Here is a 22,982-nt window from a genome sequence, read left to right as displayed (position 1 = left end):
TGGCTGCATATAAAGCTCAAGGTTGCAAGATGAGCTTAAAAGTTCATTTCTTACACTCCCATGTCGACTATTTTCCCGAAAACTTGGGAGCCTATAGTGAAGAGCAGGGTGAACGATTTCACCAGGATGTCCGTGATATCGAGAGACGCTACCAAGGAAGATGGAATGCGAATATGCTAGCTGACTGCTGCTGGATGATCAAGCGGGAAAGGGAAAATGGAAAGCGAAAGCGCGTTCGGAGAAGCATCAAGGAGAAGAAGAAAAGGTTTCACAGGCAAAAAGACTGAACACAGAATGTTAAATATATCGTGAAGGAATTGTTTGTTTAATTATGAGAAATAATATGTTTAGTTCAATGTAATAAAATTAGTGACTTTTTTCATCACTTATGATTTTTTATTGTAAACCCCTATTATTTTCCAAAAAACTGTGCGTGATAGGTGGAAATGGAGGTAATTTTTGGATTCAGCATCCTAGAAAACATAAAGTTTACCAAAAGTATTCCATGCAGCTGAAAAAAAAATATTTTTGCAGACCTGTGTTATGTGATGTAAGTGCCTTCATCATGCGTATATTATGATGACCTTCAGGACTGTTCGGTCGATAGATTTTTCTGTTTAATAAAGCATATTGTATAGGGCATTTAATTAAGGATTGTATTAACTGTATTATTAATATGTGACACAAGATGCTGATAAACTTTGCTTCAATTACAATAAAGGTGGCGGAACTGGGTAATTCGTGGAATTTTTACATGGCTCATGATAGGCCTCTTCTGCCTGCTGATTTCTGCTGGTCCTCTGGCTCTCATGGTGACAGTGAGTATCATGCAATGCAATAATATGCTTGTGTGGTTCGTGACTGCTTGCAGTCCCTCTTCAACAACTGGCATTTAGTTGGTTCATTTCTTTTTACTTAGCTGTACTTATCTTTAAAATAATATAAGCTGCAAACAGTGTGATTATATGAGTAGAAATATTATGTACAAGAGAATAAGAAGTCTTACCTGTAACCATATGTTTTTGCCCATTTCCTGAAATGTATCTGATATGCCCAACATCTACATGTAGTTGAATGGTTGTCACTAACAGATATTTTTTATTTGAAGGATAAACCTGACAGACTCTTTTAATACTAGGTTATTAGTGCAGAATTCACGTATCCTCTACCTCATAAACTGAACTCATGCTTCACAATCCATGTGCTCAGAGATGTGGCACCAGTGAAAACCTCAATATTTGTACCCCTCATCTAGCAGATAAAGCTTGAGAACCACTGGACAAGAATCTGATGTCTTACAGAGATGGATTTACCAGTAGGCAGACTAAGTGGATTCTTAAGGCCCTAACTTCTGAGGAGCCCCAGATTGTTCTCTGAACTTACAACGGTACCATGCTGTAAAGCGATATGCGAAACATTGAAAGTGGTGCATGTAAAAATTAAGGGAATGCTCTGAAACTTTGAATTGCAGTATCATGGTCACAGGCTTTGGGGAAAACAGTGTAAAATTTATTCAGAGAAGTGCTAAACTTTCTGTTGCCTCTTCACTGTTCAGCACAATTTGAGTTTAAAGAATGTGGTGAAATTATAGCCGAATCCATAAGTCTGTCTCAAGGCAACATTCTTTATTAATTTATGTCCTTAATATTCCATTTGAGGAAGGCCGACTTTCTTGTAAGGTTTTATACATATTTCCCTACACATATATTGTTATATTTTTGAGTAATGGTTTTGAAGAAATGTTTTCACAGTTTCAAAAATTATTACAACTACACCATGTAGAATCTCAAAATGTCCTTTGTAGGGGCCCATGAACTTTACATCTGCCACCACCAGTCTACTTGCAGGATAAAAAATGTGACAGTTTGTCGCTATATGGAACAGTTACTTTCCCACAATCTGTAATCGCTGATGCTCTTGAGATCATTTCTGCATTTACTCGATACTTTGTGGTCCTGCGGTAGCGTAGTTGGTTGAGGCACTATGCTGCAAGCCGGAAGATCGCAGGCTCAAGTCCCGATGAGGTCATTGGACTTTTTCAATTGACCTAATCCTTCCAGCCGCACTATGGCCCTGGGGTCGACTCAGCCTCTAACAGAAATGAGTATCAGGAATATTCTTGGAATAATCTTGGGGGTAAAGGGCGGCCAGCGCATAGGTCTAACAACCTTGCTGCCATCTATGAGCCGATTGTCTAGAAAATGTGGGAACCTCAATATCTCACAACCCTATGGGCTTCCATGGCCTGTTATAGGGATACCTTTACTTTCACTCAGTACTTCACAGCAATCCAACCTTTCATTTACTACACTTACTTCTGTCAACTTTCCTGCCCTGAAGTGACCTGAACTAGAAACTGACTGACTGCACTAGCTACTCACTTGTCTGCTATGTGCTGCACTGAACTGAATTGAAGTACCTTGTGAGAACTTAACTACTTTTATGAGCAGATCACACATATAGAGAAATTTGCAGTATGCTTGTGAATGACCTCAGCCTTCATCACCAGCTGAGCATTTGCTCGAACATTCCAGAGAGCGGGAGGTCTCAATATTTTAATGAAATGAGCAGCAGATGCACACCAGGCAGTGCAGTCCCACCACGTTAAAGTTCAGGCATCAGCTGTTACCCAATATTTGGGCTCTTTTTACTTTTTGTCTTCATTTTTAAATGTTTATATCTCTCATTGTAGAAGAATAAATGCAGAGACATCCATTAACCCTTCAGTGCTATACATGAAAAATCTCGCTTAGAAACAGTGGCATTCTGGTCTGGATATAATGTTTGAGAAGATCATCTGTCACTTGCTAAAGCTAACTGTTCATGGTGGTTCACAATAGTTATTACATCTTATCATAGAACATACAAACCTAAGGTTACTTTACATAAGCTCAAATAACTTATTTCAATACTGCAACCACAGATTGTGGTACAAAATGACATTTTTTTCTCTAAGTAATATCCATAATTTTTTTATATTGCACATTCTGAATATAAGTTAAAAGGTAAAGTTGCCCCTGTGCTTAATTAATTCACCACCACTCCATGCATATTTATGGGGCAGTGGAGGTATAGCTCCACCATTCTTCACCTCAGCACTAGATGGAAGTCAGTGGTCAGCTTCATGCCCCAGCCACATACCCCAGAGAAAGATCCCATGGTACCCACAGGATAGGATGTTTGGTGGGACATTGTATCTGTATGATGATAAATTCATAAAATGTGCTGCAGTGGTGTAGAAAGGCTACATAATATGAACTCTTATTGTTTCACATATTAACTTCATACCCTTATTGTCCAGGCAGAGTGTTTAAAACAGATTATCAACATTCGCTGCGGTATGCATTGAGTCCATGGTCTGCCATGTTCGAAATTTTGTCACATTTCTTGTTTTGGGTCCTGATTGTCTGAGTGAAACATTTCAGAGCAATAGTGTAGGCTGTGCCATGTAACAGAGTCAAAGCCTACCATGGTTTTGTTTCATATTTATTATTTCAGACCCTGGTTGTCCAAGTGAAATGTTTTGAAGAAATTATCAACATTGGTTATGCTGTGTACCGAATCCATGGCCTACCATGGTTTAGATCTCTATCCTGGTACTTTCTTGTCACCTCAAACTATTTCTTTTATGGGGAGAGTCTGGTCGACTATTTTGGAGTCGTTATTAACCGAACAGTAAGTAATAAAATTAAATATGCACTTTTATTTATAGAGTAAAGAATGGGAAGAGTGATACATGATTCTGCATTTATATTGCCATTCCATCAGTTGTAATGAGCATGAAATATTAAACACATGCAGATTTGGATTGGAAGTCTTCCATGCCAAGTACAATTTTTTTGTTAGATCATATTCATCAATTTATATATGCTTATTTGTTTAGTTTATGTAGTAACAGGGAACACTGAAGCCTTAATATTGATAATTTATTCGTTCAGTATATATTTCAGACCTCTCACCAACTTGGGTATTACCTAATAGTGAATAGTTGCATATGAATTTGATATTTGTTTATTATAAGGGAAGAGTTCATCGCAGTCTTAATTATTTAATTTATAATTCCTCCAAATGAATGCACCTGTTAAGTATATACTGTACACTTTTACAGTCTTGTTTATTACTGTTGTGAATGTCTGTGTTAAAAGAAGTTGAAAAGGAAGCTGTTTGAGATCAAATTTAATATTCATCTTTAGATGTTTCTGTTGTGTGCGGTTCCTTTAGCAGCCTCCTTTCCATATTTCTTTATCATCCTGAAGCCTCATTATCTTCCTATTTTCTTCCTTTTCATTTGACACTTTTCCCCTTGTGTGTGTTTCTCCAAGTTTTGGGTTTCTAACCCTCATTCAGGATTTTGTCATTATTCATATTTAGAAAATGTCCATGCCATTTTATTCTGTTATTTATTAATTTATCTTTATATTTTCTCTAATTTTTCTGTTTCCTATTCACTCTCCTCTGGTTTTTCCTTGTCTACGTCATAAATTTCTCATTCCTGCTGCTGTTATTCTGCTAACAGTGGCTGCGTCATAGCTCAAGCGGTTATTCACTGGCTTCCCACCAAGGCGGCCCGGGTTCGATCCCGGGTCTGGTCAAGTGGGATTTGTGGTGGACAAAGTGGCGCTGGGGCGGGTTTTCTCCGAGTACTTCGGTTTCCCCTGCCAATCTTCATTCCACCAAATTTTCCATCATAATCACACGGGGCAGGCTACAATAGGCCAATCAGTGGCCGCCGTGTAGAGTGGACACAGTTGGACTCCACCCCCCCTAAGCGAAATTTTATTCTGCTAACATCTATGTTCATATGGGCATGTAATGACTTTTAAGTAAGACATATTTTTTACTTCTTAGGCATTTCTTATTTCCAAGAAACGTCCATAACTGATAGGATTGTCATGCCTTTTTTAATCCTTTCTGTGACTTCTTCCTTTACTCTCCCATTTGTTGCCATTTTATGTTCTAAGTACTTAAATGTCTCCACTTTCTTTATTTCATAATTATTGCATTTTATCTTCTCCAAGTTCTTCACTCACTTCAAACAGGTCATCATGCCTAGTCCTGAGGATGGAAACAGGTGTATAATCTGAAACAGATGCTTTTCATGCTAATGATGAGACATTTGCTTAAATCTTGGGAATAACTTAGTGTAATATCAGCGGCCTCCGTAGTCTAGAGGTAACGTTCCCACCTCATGACTCGTGGTACGCGGGTTCAAACCCGGTGGAGGTCGTTGAATTTTTAAGGGCGGAAAAAATTCAGGGAACAAGTCCTCCGGGACTTTAAGCAGTGGGTCCCGTGTCATAGCTTTACGGCACGTAAAAGAACCTCATATCTCCAAAGGAGGTCACTGAGCCAAATTCAAGGACGTTTCCTGCCCAACAGTAGTCTCTAACGCCTCTGATAGTGGGGGAAGCATTATAGATACCGCCAAACCAGTAGAGGCCAAACTCGCTGGCTCGGTCGAGACTGATGGTATGCACCAATATCAGTAGGGTATAGAGACTGGTAGAGTATCATAGAGGGAAGCACAGTGGACCAATACTGATCTAAGTGCATGGGGAAACCCACCCTCTCCCATAACTAACTAACTAACTAACTAACTAACTAACTAGTGTAATATCTGTGAAGTGTCTGTGGTTCGCTTGATGTGAGTTATTACAGATCTCTTTTGTTCATGAATTATGTTCTATGTGTGGTTTGTTTTTAGGATTACTTACGAGTCCTCATCACATATCATCGATTCATCTCGTTCTGCCTGTATATTGTCGGGTTTGTGTGGTTTGTACTCTCACTAGTCAAGAAGTATTATATGAAGCAGTTTTCTCTCTTTGCTTGGACACATGTGGCACTTCTTATTGTTGTAACACAGAGTTACCTTATCATCCAAAATATCTTCGAGGGACTCATCTGGTAAGCAAACAGCTTGAGGTAACTGATTTTGTTAGTGAGAGCCAAAGGTTCAGGGCCTACCATTGGACATGCTACAGATCTGTCCACCTCCCATTCCTTCTTGGTCTTCCAAATGGTCATTTCCAGCCCAAATTTTGTGTGCATTCCTTTTCTCCCTGATCCTAGCTGTTGGGTTTTCATTATACTCACTGCTGTCCTTAGGCATATTTATTATTTTTACCTGATAACTACAGTGGTACTTCCATTTTTCAGCTAACAAATTTTTTAAATGAAAAAAATGTGAATTTAATATTACTCTTGCAGTAGTATTGCTTGAAAGAAAATTTGTTTTGAAAACACACAGAGCTGTGCATGAAAGTACAGTATCATAGGATCAGTAGTTAAAAAGTGTTCCACATCTTGTTATGCCCCAAATGTACAAATGTAATATGGGGGGCATCGACATTATGTTTTGGATTGTTAAAAATATTTCTTGCTGACACAAGGTCCGTGTTTGTGAAACGCGGAAGACAAACAGCCTGGCAAAAGAATGCTTTGGCTCAACACAGCTGCACTGACAATGCGGAAGCAAGCACTCATAAAGGTAAAACACTGGGAGGAATTAGAAATGCTGAGTATACAGAGGCTGGCAGAACACGATTCGCCGCCGTGTAAAGTAATTAGCCAATGAGCACTAGCCACCCTTAGAAATAGTGTCAGAAAGGGGTGGGAGCTCACCCTCCCGGAAGTTGATGAGCCGTCAATTTCAGAGTACAAAAGTATCGAAATGGGAACTATTCGAGGCTAATCAAACAATCATTTTCAAGAGTGTAGCCAGAGGCTATGTCCGTTATGGCACCGACAAAGTGGTGGTTGGCGATCATCTTCATCTCTATCTCAAGTAAGTCGAACCACTCATATTAGCCATGAAATATAAAGTGATATTATTAAAGTGCAAACCCAGTGACTAAAATGAGCAACAGAACAGGCTAGGGTACCATGTGTCAGTACAGGAGGGATAACGATTATATGTGAACTTGCGTGACCCGACAGCAGTCGGCATTAATTACTATATATGTGTGTGTGTATGTATGTAGATACTAGACAAATAGAGTAGGATGGAAAAGTGGAGAACTTTATTGGTACAACCCGTTACGCTCCTGCGTTACCCTACGTTTTATGGGAACTGTGAGCTCACAGCCAGGGAGCAACAGCAGTCCGTACAGGAAGAATAAGCCGGAGGAAGGGGAGAGGCTCCTGAGGGACAGGAGCCGACAGAGAGTAGACTACTGTGACTCAGTTTTTGGTAATTACTAAATTCCCCCCCCCTTACGGCAGAACACATAAATAATGCTGTGTGTTTCCCTGGCAAACAGATTTGAAACTGTTTAAAATTATGAATATGTAGCCCATATAATTATTTAAGTCTTTTATTATTACATTAAATTTTCACACATCCTGTAGTAAACCATATTTATGGATACAAGGAATGAGATGTCTGCTTGTGACTTTAGTTTATCGATTTATATATTGATGTTACGTGGCAGTGAAAGGAATACGAGTAGAGCACAACTATACTGGATGTTCCCCACTGAGGTATATTTAGTGGCTACACTATTCAGTAATTAGATTACTACTTTTTTTAGAGCCTATATTATCAAGCTAATTCTCTCACAGTGTAGATGATTATTGTTCTTAACCATTTGTGTGCTACACATGAGACGTGTTACTTAAAAAGCAATGCCCCTTATGCTTTGAATTTACTTGGTGTTTAAGAACATTTTGAAAGAACCGTCTCCCACCATGTCAAACATTTGAACAGTTGGAGTCACCTTTATGTAGATTTTAAACAATACGAATTGTATTGTACCCTGGACATATATTAACAGAAGGAAGTTCTTAAGGTAAAAAGTGGAATTGAAGTGGTTGATTATGGCAGATTTATGACGTAATACTCACTATGTTTCAGGTTTATTGTTCCAGTCTCGATGATTGTTTGTAATGATGTGATGGCATATGTATTTGGGTTCTTCTTTGGAAGAACACCTCTCATCCAACTCTCACCAAAGAAGACTTGGGAGGGATTCATTGGCGGTGGAATTGCTACAGTTATATTTGGTTTGATGGTAAGTGAAACAATTTTAACAAATGATATGAAGCCCTATAGTTTACAGTAAATAAGAAAATAACCAAATAACATACCTGACTTGAACCTAGTAAAAAGGAGTAAACAACAAACCATAGAAACTGTTATACAGAAAAACAAGTACAGCATACATAATAACAATTCATATCATTCAGGTGGACACAAGAGAACCACACTCAAAAGCTGGATCTGTAGACTGAAGAAATTACCCCTATACAGTATAAATTAGCATAAAGAACTCAATAATGTTATCACTGCCACAGAAAACAGTGGCTACAATAGAGAACAAGTAATAGCACAGTATAGCCAAATTAAAAACATATCAACAGCAAGCAGATAGCTGAAAAAGAAAAATGAGTTACATTTACACATTCAAACAAGTATATTTATACCATTATGAAACTACTTAAAAACAGAAACGTTAAAATAGCCTTTAAGAAAATATGACAAGGAACTTACTCCATAAAACACATACTACTGATAAGTACAAAACTACAGGGATCTATCAACCAAGATGCCCAGTCTGCCAAAAAAAACTTGCTTAGGACAAGCAGGATATTCTTCATGCATCATAAACAAGGAGCACACGCTGACAGAGACCCTAATCTTGACTCTAGCAGTGTGAGGGAGGAAGGGATGGGAACAGACCTACCTACTGTGTGTAGCATCAGTTCAGAGCATATTGGCCAGTAGCATACTTTTGTAGTGCACAGCTGAACTGAACTAAAGCAATTGTGTTTGTATCTCTACAGTGTAAAGCATCATTTCATGAGTGAAACTGACACTGAATACAGTAATATTATGCCTGGTGAAGACAGTGACATGGAGTTCGCACAGCACTATACCGTATGTACTGAATGTTTTGTCTCGGGTTGTAGTTGCTGATTCATGCTATTGCTACACTCCTCACAGATCTCAAGATTAGAGTATTGTACTGTATATAATATTTAAAACATCAAAGATGATTCCAGGTGTGCAGCACATATTCTGAATAATATTTGCCAACATGAAAAAATTAGGCTGTGCAAAGGAAGACCAACGCGTGAACATAAAGGAACATTTCAACAGCTGTATACCTAAAAGATATAACTAGCAAATAAAATAACAAAAATAAAAACACAAAGTAATAGTTTCTTTGAAATAGCACATACTGTTCTGAAAGAATTCCCTCCATTACAACAATTATGAACCAAGAATTGTACAACCACATTCAAGCCAGTACGTCACCGACAGTTACTGCATCACACTAATACCCACAATAACAGGGATGATGCAAAAAAAGGTCAAATAAGTAAGGTTAATGCAATCCTTAGTATGACAAAAAGACTAGTAAGTGTTTATGCACTAAATTCAGTTTACTACAAATCACTAACGTTGAATGCCCTTGAATGTGACTGAGGCTGAAGCATGTTGGGCTTAATTAAAAACTGGACACACCTGATGGTATTCTTGTGTTTATTTTAACATAAATAGTGTACTGGTAATAATTACTTCTATCAAAATATAAAGAAGTTACTTCATTCTCAAACAGATGTCACTATGAGACCAAGAAGAAAACATGGACACTTATGGGCACTTAGGTCTGGATGGGCATCACCTAGGCCTTTTTTGTATTTACAATTACTTTTCAGAATAAAAAGAACATGGGCACTTACTAATTCCGTGGCTGAGAATGACAGTTAACATACAAGTAGGTGCATTGAAGCACTTGAACCAGGAAATATTTATACCAGAGTTTGTAGAGGTCCTTTGTAGTGGCTTTACCATTGCAGTGATTCCTTTAGTCTGTGAGGCTTATATTGTTTCCAGATGTCATACATCATGTGCCAGTACCAGTACTTTGTGTGCCCAATTGAATATAGTGAAACTCTGGGACGAATGACAATGGACTGTGAGCCTTCCTCATTGTTCCGACCACAGGAGTACGTTCTGCCAGAGTCCTTGTCTGGAATTCTGCGCTTGGTGTGTATATTTGTATTATGCATTTGTACCTGCCCATACATGGGAATTATAAATCTACAAAACTGTAACATCAAAAGAATTACTTTACCACATTTGTTTCTAAAAACCACTTTTATATATTGTTTCTACAGCGTGCATTAAATGAACAAGTGGGGCAGTACTGTTTTGTCACTTCATACATTCATGTTTGTATATCTGAAATGGTTGTTGATGAAACTTGGGAGGGGAGGGGGTATACACTAAAAGTCTTGTAAATTTAATTTTTGCCCATAGCAGGCCTGTTTAGTGATTACTTTGTGAAGCTAAGATTGCGCTTCATTTAGAAAAAATCCCTCCTGCAGGAGAAATGTAGAGCCTGTTATTTTCTGTAATTCTTAAAACATTTTTTGATATGCAGTATACATAATGAATTGCAAGAAAATATTATTTATTACTATGAACTAGCAGATGCCTGCAACAGTGAGTTATGTGTTTCTATGTACAGTAGTGGTTTTCATCTGATATATATGAACATAATGCCCAATATGAGATGGAAAATAACAAAGATTGTATTTACAAAGCTTTAAATCTGAATTTGCATACACTTTGTGGAATTTGAGGTTGTCACAGTGGTGACAATGAACAGTTCTGTCTCCTGGGACATAACACCATGTGGTTAGATGGAAGTCAACCAACATTTTGGTGGAACGCATATCCTCCATCTTGCTGTTTGCTTCTTGATCGTGGTATCTGTATGAAATTGTAAGGTGGACATGGCAATTGCATCACTTACTGTAGGGCCTTGAATTTTTTATGGTAATTGTCTAGAAAAATATATAATCCTTGCTCAGGAAATTTTTCTTACTTGATGTTAAATGCTAATGTGACAGTCAGGTGTATCTACACAGTGCGACAATTAAGTTCCTGAAATGAGAACATAAAACACCAAACAAAGAAGATAAAAAATATTTATTAATACCATCGCTCAGTATAGTCCTCGCCCACTTCCGCACAACATTTACATCGCTCGTGCAACAAATGGAATGCCTGATAAAATGCTTCTTTCTGTATCGCCTTCAGTTCTCTGATCACAGTCTGTTGGGTCGATGAAACAGCATCGAATCTTGTTCCTTTCATCGTAGTTTTTAATTTTGGATATAAAAAAGTCAGCCAGTGCTAAATCAGGGTAGTGGGATGGATTGGACAACATGGGGATCCCTCGTTTTACCAAAAACTTGGAGACAACGCCCATAGAATGCGCCTCTACATTGTCGTGCAGGAGATACCAGAACCCAGTATCCTGAAATTGATGTCTGACGCAATGAACTCAAGCAATCGATCTCTTAATGACCTCTTTGTAAAATTTACCATTTACAGTCTGTATTTTCCAGCACAGCTTCATGATAAATGATACCTTTGACATAAAAAAAATGCAGTCAACATTGTTTTCACGTGCAGTTTTTGCATTCTCACTTTCTGAGCTTCTTTAAAGCTTTTATGCCATTCAGACACACTTGTCAATAAATCACAATGAAAGAACTAACTTCACCAAAACAATTGTAATCAACCAAACAAGTTGAAACTTTCACATCATATAAATAAACGTTCTCTCTAACTAGCCCCATTCATCCCCGATAAATGGCTTTAGTAGTATTACTGTAATAGTGTCAGTTTGAGAACTTAATTGTCATACTGTGTATGCAGGGTGTCCCAGAATAATGTTACCACATTGCACTTCATTGTTCAGTGTTAATGGATATTGTTTAAATGTTAATGAGGGAGACTGTGAACATCTCCAATAAGAACAGCTTGACAACATTTCTCTACTACCATTCTTGCTTGTTGCTTTTTAGTAATAACATGCTATAAATAATGGATGAAAGTACAAAGGAAGTATTTGATGACGCTAGCTAATAAACCATTGAACCTATGTATGTGAAGTTTTATATAGAGATAGACCATAAATGTCTACAAATTCTGTAAGAACCATGTTAAAAAGTGCAAACATGATGACACTGTTAATACTGTACCTCTTTGCAGTTGGGATTGAAGAATACATTGACACTGTATCCATTCCTTCTGCACTCTCTTTCCATGTCAGTCTTCAGTTCCGTAATTGGTCCATTTGGTGGGTTCTTTGCTAGTGGTTTCAAGCGAGCATTCAAAATCAAGGTAAGCTTCAACTGGAATGTAAGTGTGGTGGTTCTTAATCTTTTGTCTTGTTCCCCCCTACTAATCCAAAATCCTGGCAACTCTTCCCTTTCTAGAAAATGTTCTTTTTGTGTTGTAAAGTGTTTTATGAAAGAAATTATTAGTAACTTGTTAATTGTTTGTTTAAATGAGCATGATGCCCAGTTTTACACTGAATGCATCACATCTGTGTTACAAAAAGGAGAAAAAGGGAATGCTAAAGAAATGCATAAGATACAAAAGATGGATCGTATTTACATTTGCATTAAATAAACAACTGTAAAATAAGGTCAATTAAGAAAAAGCAAAACTTAAGCCTGATGATAATGATGTTAATTAAGGAGAAATGAGGATGAGGAGGATGAGTACCTTTCACATGAACTCTGAAGCACTGTTTATGAAATTAGAGTAGAAATTGGGGAATCCATTTCTTCAGCCCCTGAAAATAATACAAAACTACACACAAAGTTCTTAAAACAATGTAGTCTAACACATGCCAAGCTGTGTAAACAGTTTATAAACAGAAGTTAGCTACGTTTCAAGTGGATATGACATCAGAAAAGCCAATTTATTTCCTAATACTGTTGATAATTGCATGTTTTGAGGCTTGTATATGCTGTCATCTACTGTTATAACAGCATATCATATTTCTGGAAATATAATATGCTCTGACAATTGAGTTTTGATTTGAAAAATGCTGTAGCTGTCAAATTGACATATCTCTCCCTCCCTCCCTCTCTCTCCCCCCCTCTCTATCTCTTTCTTTCTCTCTCTCTCTCTCTAGTGTTAACTCCCTTCTGAGGTCACATTATTTTATCTTTTATGAGTTTTGGTTCGTTTATCCACAGGATCCATCCAAGTCCTAAGCTTTGTGTGCAATTTCATAACAAAGTTATTTTTTATGGTGAGNTATAAACTTAAAAAAAAAAGCCCCGGTTAAGCCGCAAACCGGTTAATCCGCCCCCGGATAATCGAGAGTTGACTGTATTCACAACATCCCTCCATGCCCGGAGGGCGTCTCCTCCATCCGCAACCTGAGGAGAGAGAGAGAGAGAGAGGATGGGATGGTGTAGATTGGATTGATCTGGCTCAGGATAGGGACCAGTGGAAGGCTTTTGTGAACAAGGAAATGAACCTTCGGTTTCCATAAAATGCTGGGAAATTCTTGCATAGCTGCAGATTTGGCTTCTTCTCAAGAAGGGCTCAGCTCTATAAGTAACTAATTATATGAGTTTCAGATTGTTTCCCATGAAATAATACAGAAATTTAACTTACTGTGACTGGGGAAGAAACTTTTGAACATAAGTTCACTCAAATTTGCGTAAAATAAATGTCTCAGTAACCACAAAATCATTATATACTGCTATGTCATTTGTGTCACAGGATTTTGGAGATGTGATTCCTGGTCATGGTGGTATCATGGATCGATTTGACTGTCAGTATCTGATGGCAACATTCGTCAATGTGTATATCTCAAGCTTCATCCACACCGCATCACCACAGAAACTGTTACAGCAGGTATTTAAACATATACTTCCTTTTCATCGGTTAGCATTATCAGACTGTTACATTTCAGGGAAGGTGACAGATAATATAGACCAGACATGTCCAACATGTCAATCGCAGAACGATTTTTAGTCGGTCTCATAGGCCTATAAGGAAAGTATACATGAAAACCATGTAAATTCACTTGTAATATAATATGATTATATTCAGATTCTGAAGGGAAAATATGTACATAGGTCGTACCAAAAGTCATGAGTAACTGTTTTTTGCATGCAACCTGGGAACAGCAGACGAAAGAGAGTACGGTGGTAGGTGGAACCAGCTGTTGTGTTAACCTTGAGTGTCTTGTGACGTCAATAGCTTGCATCACGTGACCAGTATCACTCCTAACAAAATGGCTGACAACGATATGTCGTTTCACCAGCGTGCTGTCATCGAATTTCTTGTGAAAGAGGAAATCCCTGATGCAGAAATTCACCAGAGACTTCAGCATGCTTATGGAAGTGTGCATGGGTGCGAGCAGTGTTCAAAGATGGGTGAAACATTTTAAAAATGGGAACACCTGCATTGAAGATGAGCCTCGGAGCAGGCGTCCTCGAACAGCCTCAACTGAACGCAACAAGGAAAGAGTGGATGAGATCATTCAAGATGACAGGCGTGTGACTGTGGACACAATAGCCCAAAAACTTGGAATAGGACACACTGCAGTACAGGAGATGATTGACAGCTTGGGCTATAGGAAAGTTTGTGCTCGTTGGGTCCCGCAGTTATTGACCGAAGACCACGAAGGTGATGATTTTTTGCTCTATATTGTGACAGGTGACGAAAGCTGGTTTCACCATTTCGAGCCTGAAACGAAACGGCAGAGTATGGAATGAGACCGTTTGCATTCTCCATCAAAAAAGAAGGCAAAGACAGTGCCATCAGCTGCGAAGGTGATGGGCACAGTCTTCTGGGATGCAGAGGGATTTATTCTGACCGAATTTCTGGAACCTGGGCAAACCATCAGTGCTGCTTGTTATGTCCAGACGCTGCACAAGCTCCATCGTGCATTGCATGATAAACGTCCAGGACGGAAATGACAACATGACATGCATGACAACGTTCGTCCCCACGCCACTCACCTCACATTGGAAGCAATTGCAAAGATGGGGTGGGAAGTTCTTCCACACCCTGATCTGGTACCCTCCAACTACCATCTTTCCAGATTTGTGAAGGATCAGCTGCGTGGACAACGTTTTGAGACAAGGGAGGCAATTCAGAAAGTGTGTCAGTGTCTTCAGATGGCTGGAACAGAATTTTAGAGAAGGGGAATTTTCAAACTCCCAGAACGCTGGGAGAAATGTGTACAAAGAAGTGGCGTTTATGTGGAAAAATAAAGAAAGATCTGTAGATTGAGGTGGTGTATTTGGTTTGTCAATAATAAAGCATGTTACTTTACAAAAAATTGTTGCTTATGACTTTCAGTATGACTCTTGTATTTGTCATTCCTATTTTTCTGTTCTTACTGAACAAGGTAAGTCTGTACTTTCGATGTATGTTGCTTTTACAACAAACATCATGTGTCATGTTATTTTTCCAATATTTTTGCTTAAAGCGAGGTACGACGATATGAGGGGTGGTAGATCACTGGCAGTTTTGACACTAAAAAGTCGATCTCAACCTGTTTGAAGTTGGACGTGCCTGATATAGACCACTGATGGAATGCTGACTGGCAGAGGAAAATTGAAGAACTCTAAAAAGAACCTCTCCAGTGCCTCTTGATCCACCACAAACATCACATGAATGAACTGCACTAGGATTATTGAGTGAAAGTGCATAGCATTATGGTATTCCATGTTCTGTTACTTTCCTCTCTTAGGTTTATAATCTGAAACCAGATCAGCAGTTGCAACTGTTCTACACTTTGAAAGATGCCCTGGAGAATCGTGGTATCCTAAACCTTCAGTAACATCATACAGAGGTTTTAACAAGGTAATTGCAATGGAGATACTCAGAAGGAAATAAATAATATATATTGAAAGGTTATGCATGGGGTTAGATGCAGCCTTAATATATTAATGATTTGTCATGTCTGGATTGTGGGAGGAAAGTAGTTTGGAGAGACTTTTTGTGTGCGTGTTGGCTGTTTCTTTGCAGCCAGAATTTTTACCCTGTATGGCCTTCAGTGGTATATTGTCCTTCGTATATATTGCATGGCTAGGAAATAGCAGGTAAAGTAAAGTAAAGTAAAGTAAAGCTATCCCTGTAACAGGCCGTGAAGGCCCATAGGGTTGTAAGACGTTAAGGGTCCCACATTACCTTGACAATCGGCTCAAAGATGGCGGTAAGGTTGTCAGCCTTACACGCCATCCGCACTTCACTCCCCAGGAAAAGTATTTAATTAATTTCTGATACTCATTTCTGTTAGAGGCTAGTGCGGCCGAAAGGATTAGGTCAATTGAAAAAAATCCAATGACCTCATCGGGACTTGAACCCGCGACCTTCTGGCTTGTAGCATAGTACCTTAACCACTATGCTACTGCTTACTCCCAGAAATAGCAGGTATGCTCTTTAAAATGCAACAGAGTAGTCCACAAGAATCCACTATAGTATGAGTTTCTCCAGGACTATACCTGTAACTTCTCTTACTGTGAGCTAAAGAAGTGGGATTTTCAGTACTTCTACATGATGCTAGCAGAAAGTATCTTTTGAAAAGTCAGTGGTCATTTCCAATACCTTACCACATTGTTCTAATTCAAGAATCAAACCACACCATGTGCAGTGGTTATGCAAAATTTGCACAGTTTGGATCTATTTTTTCATTGCATATCTTTGCACTGTCTGCAGTTTGTCCATGCTCAATGTATTTTAGTCTTTAGGCTAAGGGTAGCAGCCTCCGTAGTCTAGAGGTAACGTTCCCCACCTCATGACTCATAGTACACGGGTTCAAATACCCGGCGGAGGTCGAATTTTTAAGGGCGGAAAAATTCAGGGAACAAGTCCTCCGGGAGGGACTTTAAGCTGTGGGTCCCGTGTCATAGCTTTACGGCACGTAAAAGAACCTTATACCTCCAAAGGAGGTCACTGAGCAAAATTGCGGACGTTTGCCGCCCGACAGCAGTCACTAATACCTCCGGTAGATGGGGGAAGCATTATAGATACCTCTCAGCCAGTAGAGCCGGTCTCGCTGGCTGGGCGGGACTGATGGTAAGCACCAATACCGGCAGGATATAGAGGCTGATAAAAATCATCGGACCACTACAGGTCTAAGTGCATGGGGAAACCCACCCTCTCTAATAACTAACTAACTAGGCTAAGGGTTTTTCTAATTGGGAACATGGGCCATCACTTAAAGTGTTTCAAATAGTGACTTTTCAGACCTTGATATTAGTGAGTAAGGAGGGAGCATAAGAGGATATGAATCCCCACTGTATCACCATTTGTCATGTTCCATTTTGTTTTTCGTTCTGTTTATTCCCTAAGATATTTAGAAGAGAAAGCACATTGCAGTCTTCACAGAAAAAAAAAGGCACCACATTACTTTCTAACCTTGAACAACATTCATGTTGCCTTCAAGTCTTGTGAACATACATCGTACATATGACACTGAACATTTGCAGAACTTGCATGTTTTAAGATGCATATTACATTTAGAACTGCTGCAGAATTATGAGATTCTGTACTTGAAAGTACTTGAAAGTTGTGCAGAGAAGTCTGTGAGACAGACAGTTACCACATTATGTTGTGATATACTGGAGTGTCTGTGAGAAAAGTACTTATTCTATTGTCAGGCGCAGTTGGAGAAGAATGCGAAAGCTGTATTTCACCTGCTGGATCATTTAGTTCTGATATTATCTGTATATAGGGTCATTATTGTCCAGTGTAATCACTTATTCTGTAATATATCATGTAAAAATAGTGTTGGCTGATGTTTTATAGAGTCTGTTAGCCTGTTCTTTGATTTATGTAAATGCTCATAATATACCTTATGCTATCCCTCTTTTGTGACAGTTAATTCATGAAGTACTGGTGTTGAATTGGCAGTGAGCATGTTGGGGCAAACAGCAAAGAAGTTGCGACATCATCCAAACCCACCAACGTTGGAAGCTAATGGTACAGGCCTTTGATATCAAAACAAAGGTGCATGGCATAGTCTACCAGGAATGTGTACTAATTTTGTTAATTCTCACCTTCAGTTTATATTTGTATCAAAGGTGGTAATTTTAGATGGGTCTTGAAAGGAGCCAGGATAGCTCAGGTGGTACAGGAACTAAGACTGCAGGCTGAACAGTAAACAGCCAAGGAATTGGAACTTAATTCCCAGCAGAGATGAGAGATTTTTCTCTTCACTACAATGTTCAAATTGGCTCTGGGGCCCACCCAATCTTATATCTGATGGGTACTGAGGTCTCTTTCCCTGGATGCAAGGCATCCAAGGGCATGAAGTGAACTACTCACCTTAATCTAGTGCCAAGGTTAAGGATGTGTGGAGTGCTGCCTTTGCTCCCCATGTCTTCATGTCTTTGTGTTTAATGAAGTACGGGACAGTTTTACTTTGTACCCTGGCTATGGAAATATGTTTATTACAATGATGATTACAGTACAGATTGAGTAATTAGTTTTTAGCAGTCATATAGATTGAAAAAATACTTGACAATAGATCAGAACAATCCAGTAACCATATTTGTATGCATAATCCAAATCTGCCACATTTTTAACAAGAATATGCATAATGTGCATATGTTATTGTTCTAGTTTTTTCAAGTTAATATTGCTCTCTTATGTATTCAAAGGCTACTCCTGCATCAGCAACTTATGACATACTGTTTTCACTTTACGTCAACTACCTTGACTGTAATTCTTATCTGAGAACTGTGTTCTTCAAGGGCACTTAGTATGGTATATAGGCCACGCCATAGCTCAAGCGGTTAGTCACTGGCTTTCCACCACAGTGGCCCGGGTTCGATCCCAGGTCTGGTCAAGTGGGATTTGTGGTGGACAAAGTGGCGCTGGGGCAGGTTTTCTCCAAGTACTTCGGTTTCCCCTGCCAATCTTCATTCCACCAGTTGCTCCACAATCACCCTCGCCTATCATCTGGGGCTGGTACAATAGGCCAGAAGTGGCCGCAGTACAAGGGATTAGTCCCACCCCACTAGCAATAAAAAAAATAGTATGGTATATCCCATGAGCATATATAATTTTTACCACCAATGCAGCAATACGTCATTATTTACTTATATAGCACACACTACATGTTTCGACCTCAAAGAGGTAATCTTCAGGTGCTGCAATTTTCTCACATACTATTACTGTGAAAAACTTGCAGCACCTGAAAATGACCCATATGAGGTCGAAACATGTAGTGCATGGTATATAAATAAATAAATAATAAAATATTGTTGCACTGATGGCAAAAATTATATATGTTCATTGTATATATGCAACAGGATGCAATCCTTAAAAATAAAAAATAAAAAATGGTATATCCCATATGTTGTGTTACTGGAAAGCTTCATTTAATGCAAAAATCTCATTTATTAAAGACACTTTATGTTCATTGTTAGGTGTATTATGTTCTTCAGCATATGCTATCCATCGATAAACTTGGAGAATGCAATTGCTTTAGGGTATTTCAAATGAAACAACATTGGGATAACACAGTAAAGGCATTTAAACATTTAAACGTGACATTAAATACTAAGTTCACATTCAGAAATAGTATTTATTTAGAATAATATTGATACCCATTGAAAATGATACTGAACATCACTTGGCGACCTTAAATTAAGGAGGTGAAAGTTTATGATGATCTGTTGGAGGAGGTGGATAGAGAAGGGTTGTCGGCAGATCGATTCTTGGTTGACAGCAGTAATTTGTGAGGCAGACAGTAGTGACCTTTATATAATTAAGCAGCTTCCATGAAGTGAATCAGTTATATGTAGGGATGTGGTACATGAATAGGAGATGTTCCTAAGAATGAAAACTGCTTAAATTTGAAGTCACTCAAATTGAAGATGCATAAATCAGGCCATACATATTGCCCTCATTTGGTGGCCTTACTTTGAGGTCAGTATTGTGTCATTTTGTTCACTCTGTACCTACAGACAACTCTGACCTTGAGGTACATACTTTTGCGACCCATACTGTAATCAGTATAATGGTTACAAAGTTTAAATCACGATGAATAAAAACTGAAATTTGTATCTGTTATAATTTGAAAGCTGCTGTTTACAAACATTTCCACTGTTAAGGAATAATCCAGGAGATCTCAATTATATCAGAAATGCAAATTCATTGTCAAGAAAGTTGGTCATAGAAGTCAAACTTTGGAACAGGTGGCACTTAATTTGCTTTGCAGGAATCATGCTTATTATTCATGTATAATTCTGCTGCTAAGAATTTGGTGTATCAAAGAAATGTAGCACAAGACCTTGGTGAATGGAAATAACTCACACAGATTGAGGAAGTGTTTTGTTTATCTCTCATCAATTTGTATGATTTTATTGTAATTGTTGTAATTCTAATGTTATGTTTGTATAATGAATGTTTTAATATATATCAATATTTATGGGACTGTATCCCCAATGTAAATAGGACACTGTTTGTAAAAGACAAAAAAGAAATGACCTTTAAGACAGAGATGTTTGCATTCTGAAGAATGGATTTTTGGTCTGCCTGCTTGTAGTTCATAAAGCCTGTATGTTATAACAGAAACTACCTTCTAAGCTTATTACATTCCATCTCTTGTATGAAATACTCTTTGAGTCCTCTAGTTCTCTCTGTCTGCTTGGCTTTCTAATATATAGAATGACAGGGTGTAAAGAGATATATTTAGGTAACTAACTTGGGAAACCATCAATTTGCATTCCTCTGTCAGCAGTGTTTTATAATATAATGTATGTACATCTTTTTATTGACAGCTCTTTAAAATATTTAAGACAATGCTGAAAAATTAACAGCAGTGCTCTTTCCCTGAAAGTGTTTGAATTGTCAGCAGAGTGCTTTGTGAGATAGTTAACACTTTTCCAGGCATTATCATTATAATCTATTGACATTTTCATGAGTGTGATTCACTTATGACCAGGCTTTCTCTTTCCTCTCATAATTACTACTGTTTTACTTGTGTCCTCTCTTTGTTTGTTCTGTATGCCTTTTTTATAGTCCCTTGGCCTAGTCCTTGGTGGTCTCCAAAATGGATTTTCATTCACCATCTTCATCTTTTCCACTCAGAAAAATTATGTTGCCAGCCATATCAGACATATGTCCATGCCTGAATTTCTGATTTCCCTTGTAGTGTTTGTGCTTTCAAATCTTCCTTATTTCCTGGTTTAAGAATTTATTCATTCTTGTTCATTTCTTAATAGTGTGTAGAAATTTAATTTCTGGTAGCATATATTCTGCTTACAGCTCTTTTGTGGTTGTTGAGGGTTGTTCAAATGAAACCCGTTCCCATGTTCCATCACCTGAAGAAGGCACCAAAGGGCTCTGAATTTCAGTCAGATGAAGATGTCAAGACCATTTTTGTACAATGGTTCCAAGAGCAACCAGTGAGTTCTTTGCAGAGGGGATCAATCTGCAGATACACCAATGCCACAGTGGCCATGGTGACTGTTTTGAACAGCATCTATTCCTTTGTCCAGAACAATACCTGAACAAGTTTCATTTGAATTACCTTCATACTTATCAGTATGTATAGCATAACTTTACTCAGGTTTATATCAGATTATAGTCAATCTTGTTTACACTTTTAAGAATTTCTAGAGATGTCACTGGAAGGAAAATCTCTTCATCATATTCTTCCTTGAATCAGTTCTTTGGGGATGAAATGTATTATGTACTTGCAGGAAAGACAGGTACAGGCTTATTGTTGTATTACTTTTTCAGAACATTGCATTGTTTTTCAAGGGATATAATTCAGGTAATAGTTGAAGCTCTTATTGATTGCATTTTCTGTAGAAATGTTAGTATTTCCATCTTGGCCAAGTACAAATAGAACTAGAGAGAGAGAGATGTCATACCCATGACCAAGAAACATTCTTTCATATATTAATAATTTTAATTCATTAATATGGCCCTGGCGTAGACTCAGCCACAAATGAGTACCAGGAATATTCTTGGAATGTTCTTGGGGGTAAAGAGTGGCTGGTGCATAGGGCTGGCATAGTACAGTTAAGCACAGATACAACTTATCTTTTTTTTTTCATTCCTTTTTTAATTTATTATTATTATTCATGATCTTCTGAAATAACATTCATCTTGTTGTTGGAAAAAAGTATTAAATAACATAAAATAAGATTTTTTCTTTTATTAATGTCTTTATGGCTAAGGTGGTTATGACCCGTCAAAACTTGAACCACAAAATTAAAAAAGAAATGTGGTTCGCTTCTGTTGCTTATAGTATCAAAATTTGAATTATGCCCAGAAATCCAGAAAGAAAGCATTATGCAGAGGTTTTCTGGAGACTGCAATAGTATTGTGCTGGGACAAAATATTTGAGCCAGAGTTGTACAAATAATGTCATTTATATTATACAGTCCATATATACCTCTTCTGACTTCCTATTGAAATTTTAACCAGCATTCCACTAGTTTATTTTAATATATTGACAAATAACTGGGATATTTTGAAGAGCAGTGTTGTTAACTAAGGCAGTATTTCCAGATTAACTTTGTGCATTTGTATTGTGTGATTTTTAACACAGTATAATTTAGTAGCTTGTGTTGCATGTCCTCAAAGTTGTTGAAAGCTATCTGTAAATTATAAAAGATGAAGTTCACATCTGCATAGTATCATAATTTCTTTACTGCAGTTCAGTTTTAACAGATGTGTGCAATGCTGTATTAAATTATTTCTTACTGTGGTCATGTCTATCAATGCTAGAATAATTGTTGGACACTGTAATACTGTTGCTGAAAGTATTTGAGGTCTGTGTAAAGGGCAGTTGTATCTGCTGATAGTTAAGTGCATCAGCACTAGACTCTTCAATAGTAAGTGTTAAACACTAGAAAGTACCTTCTTAGTCCCATCATTTTGGAGTTAATAAAGCAGTTCATTATAATAGAAAAGAGAAATATATGTGTTACGATTTTTATAGCAAAAAAATCTTACCTTAACATTTTTGTATGTTGTCACACAATTTATATAATTGGAAAGTATGTATAAATAATGTATATTATATTGGAAGTTGCATTTTGAAGGAATGGACAGGAATATGCTAGTCTTAGATACTACATATGAAACTTCATACTGACAGGATTGATTAAGGAAACATGTTCTATGATTGAACAGTTTAACCTGTACTGAAAAATATGAAGGATGGTGAAGTGATTGT

General features: G+C 37.9%; 1 protein-coding gene across 1 annotated transcript in view; it reads left to right on the top strand.

Annotated features, from left to right (window-relative positions):
• The window catches only part of LOC111869313 (phosphatidate cytidylyltransferase, photoreceptor-specific), a 40,813-nt gene extending 22,244 nt beyond the window's left edge, over nucleotides 1-18,569 (top strand). The window contains exons 3-11 of the mRNA XM_023860725.2: nucleotides 722-818; nucleotides 3,499-3,675; nucleotides 5,705-5,907; nucleotides 7,856-8,012; nucleotides 9,842-9,994; nucleotides 12,014-12,145; nucleotides 13,547-13,681; nucleotides 15,531-15,643; nucleotides 17,663-18,569. Of these exons, the coding sequence (XP_023716493.1) occupies nucleotides 722-818; nucleotides 3,499-3,675; nucleotides 5,705-5,907; nucleotides 7,856-8,012; nucleotides 9,842-9,994; nucleotides 12,014-12,145; nucleotides 13,547-13,681; nucleotides 15,531-15,620 (1,144 nt within the window). The 3' untranslated portion in view covers nucleotides 15,621-15,643; nucleotides 17,663-18,569. The remainder of the gene's footprint in view (nucleotides 1-721; nucleotides 819-3,498; nucleotides 3,676-5,704; nucleotides 5,908-7,855; nucleotides 8,013-9,841; nucleotides 9,995-12,013; nucleotides 12,146-13,546; nucleotides 13,682-15,530; nucleotides 15,644-17,662) is intronic.
• The last annotated feature ends 4,413 nt before the right edge of the window (nucleotides 18,570-22,982 follow it).

The sequence above is a fragment of the Cryptotermes secundus genome, unplaced genomic scaffold (genome assembly GCF_002891405.2).
Source record: "Cryptotermes secundus unplaced genomic scaffold, Csec_1.0 scaffold274, whole genome shotgun sequence".
NCBI classification, from domain to species: domain Eukaryota; kingdom Metazoa; phylum Arthropoda; class Insecta; order Blattodea; family Kalotermitidae; genus Cryptotermes; species Cryptotermes secundus.
This window is presented reverse-complemented; position numbering and strand designations above follow the sequence as displayed.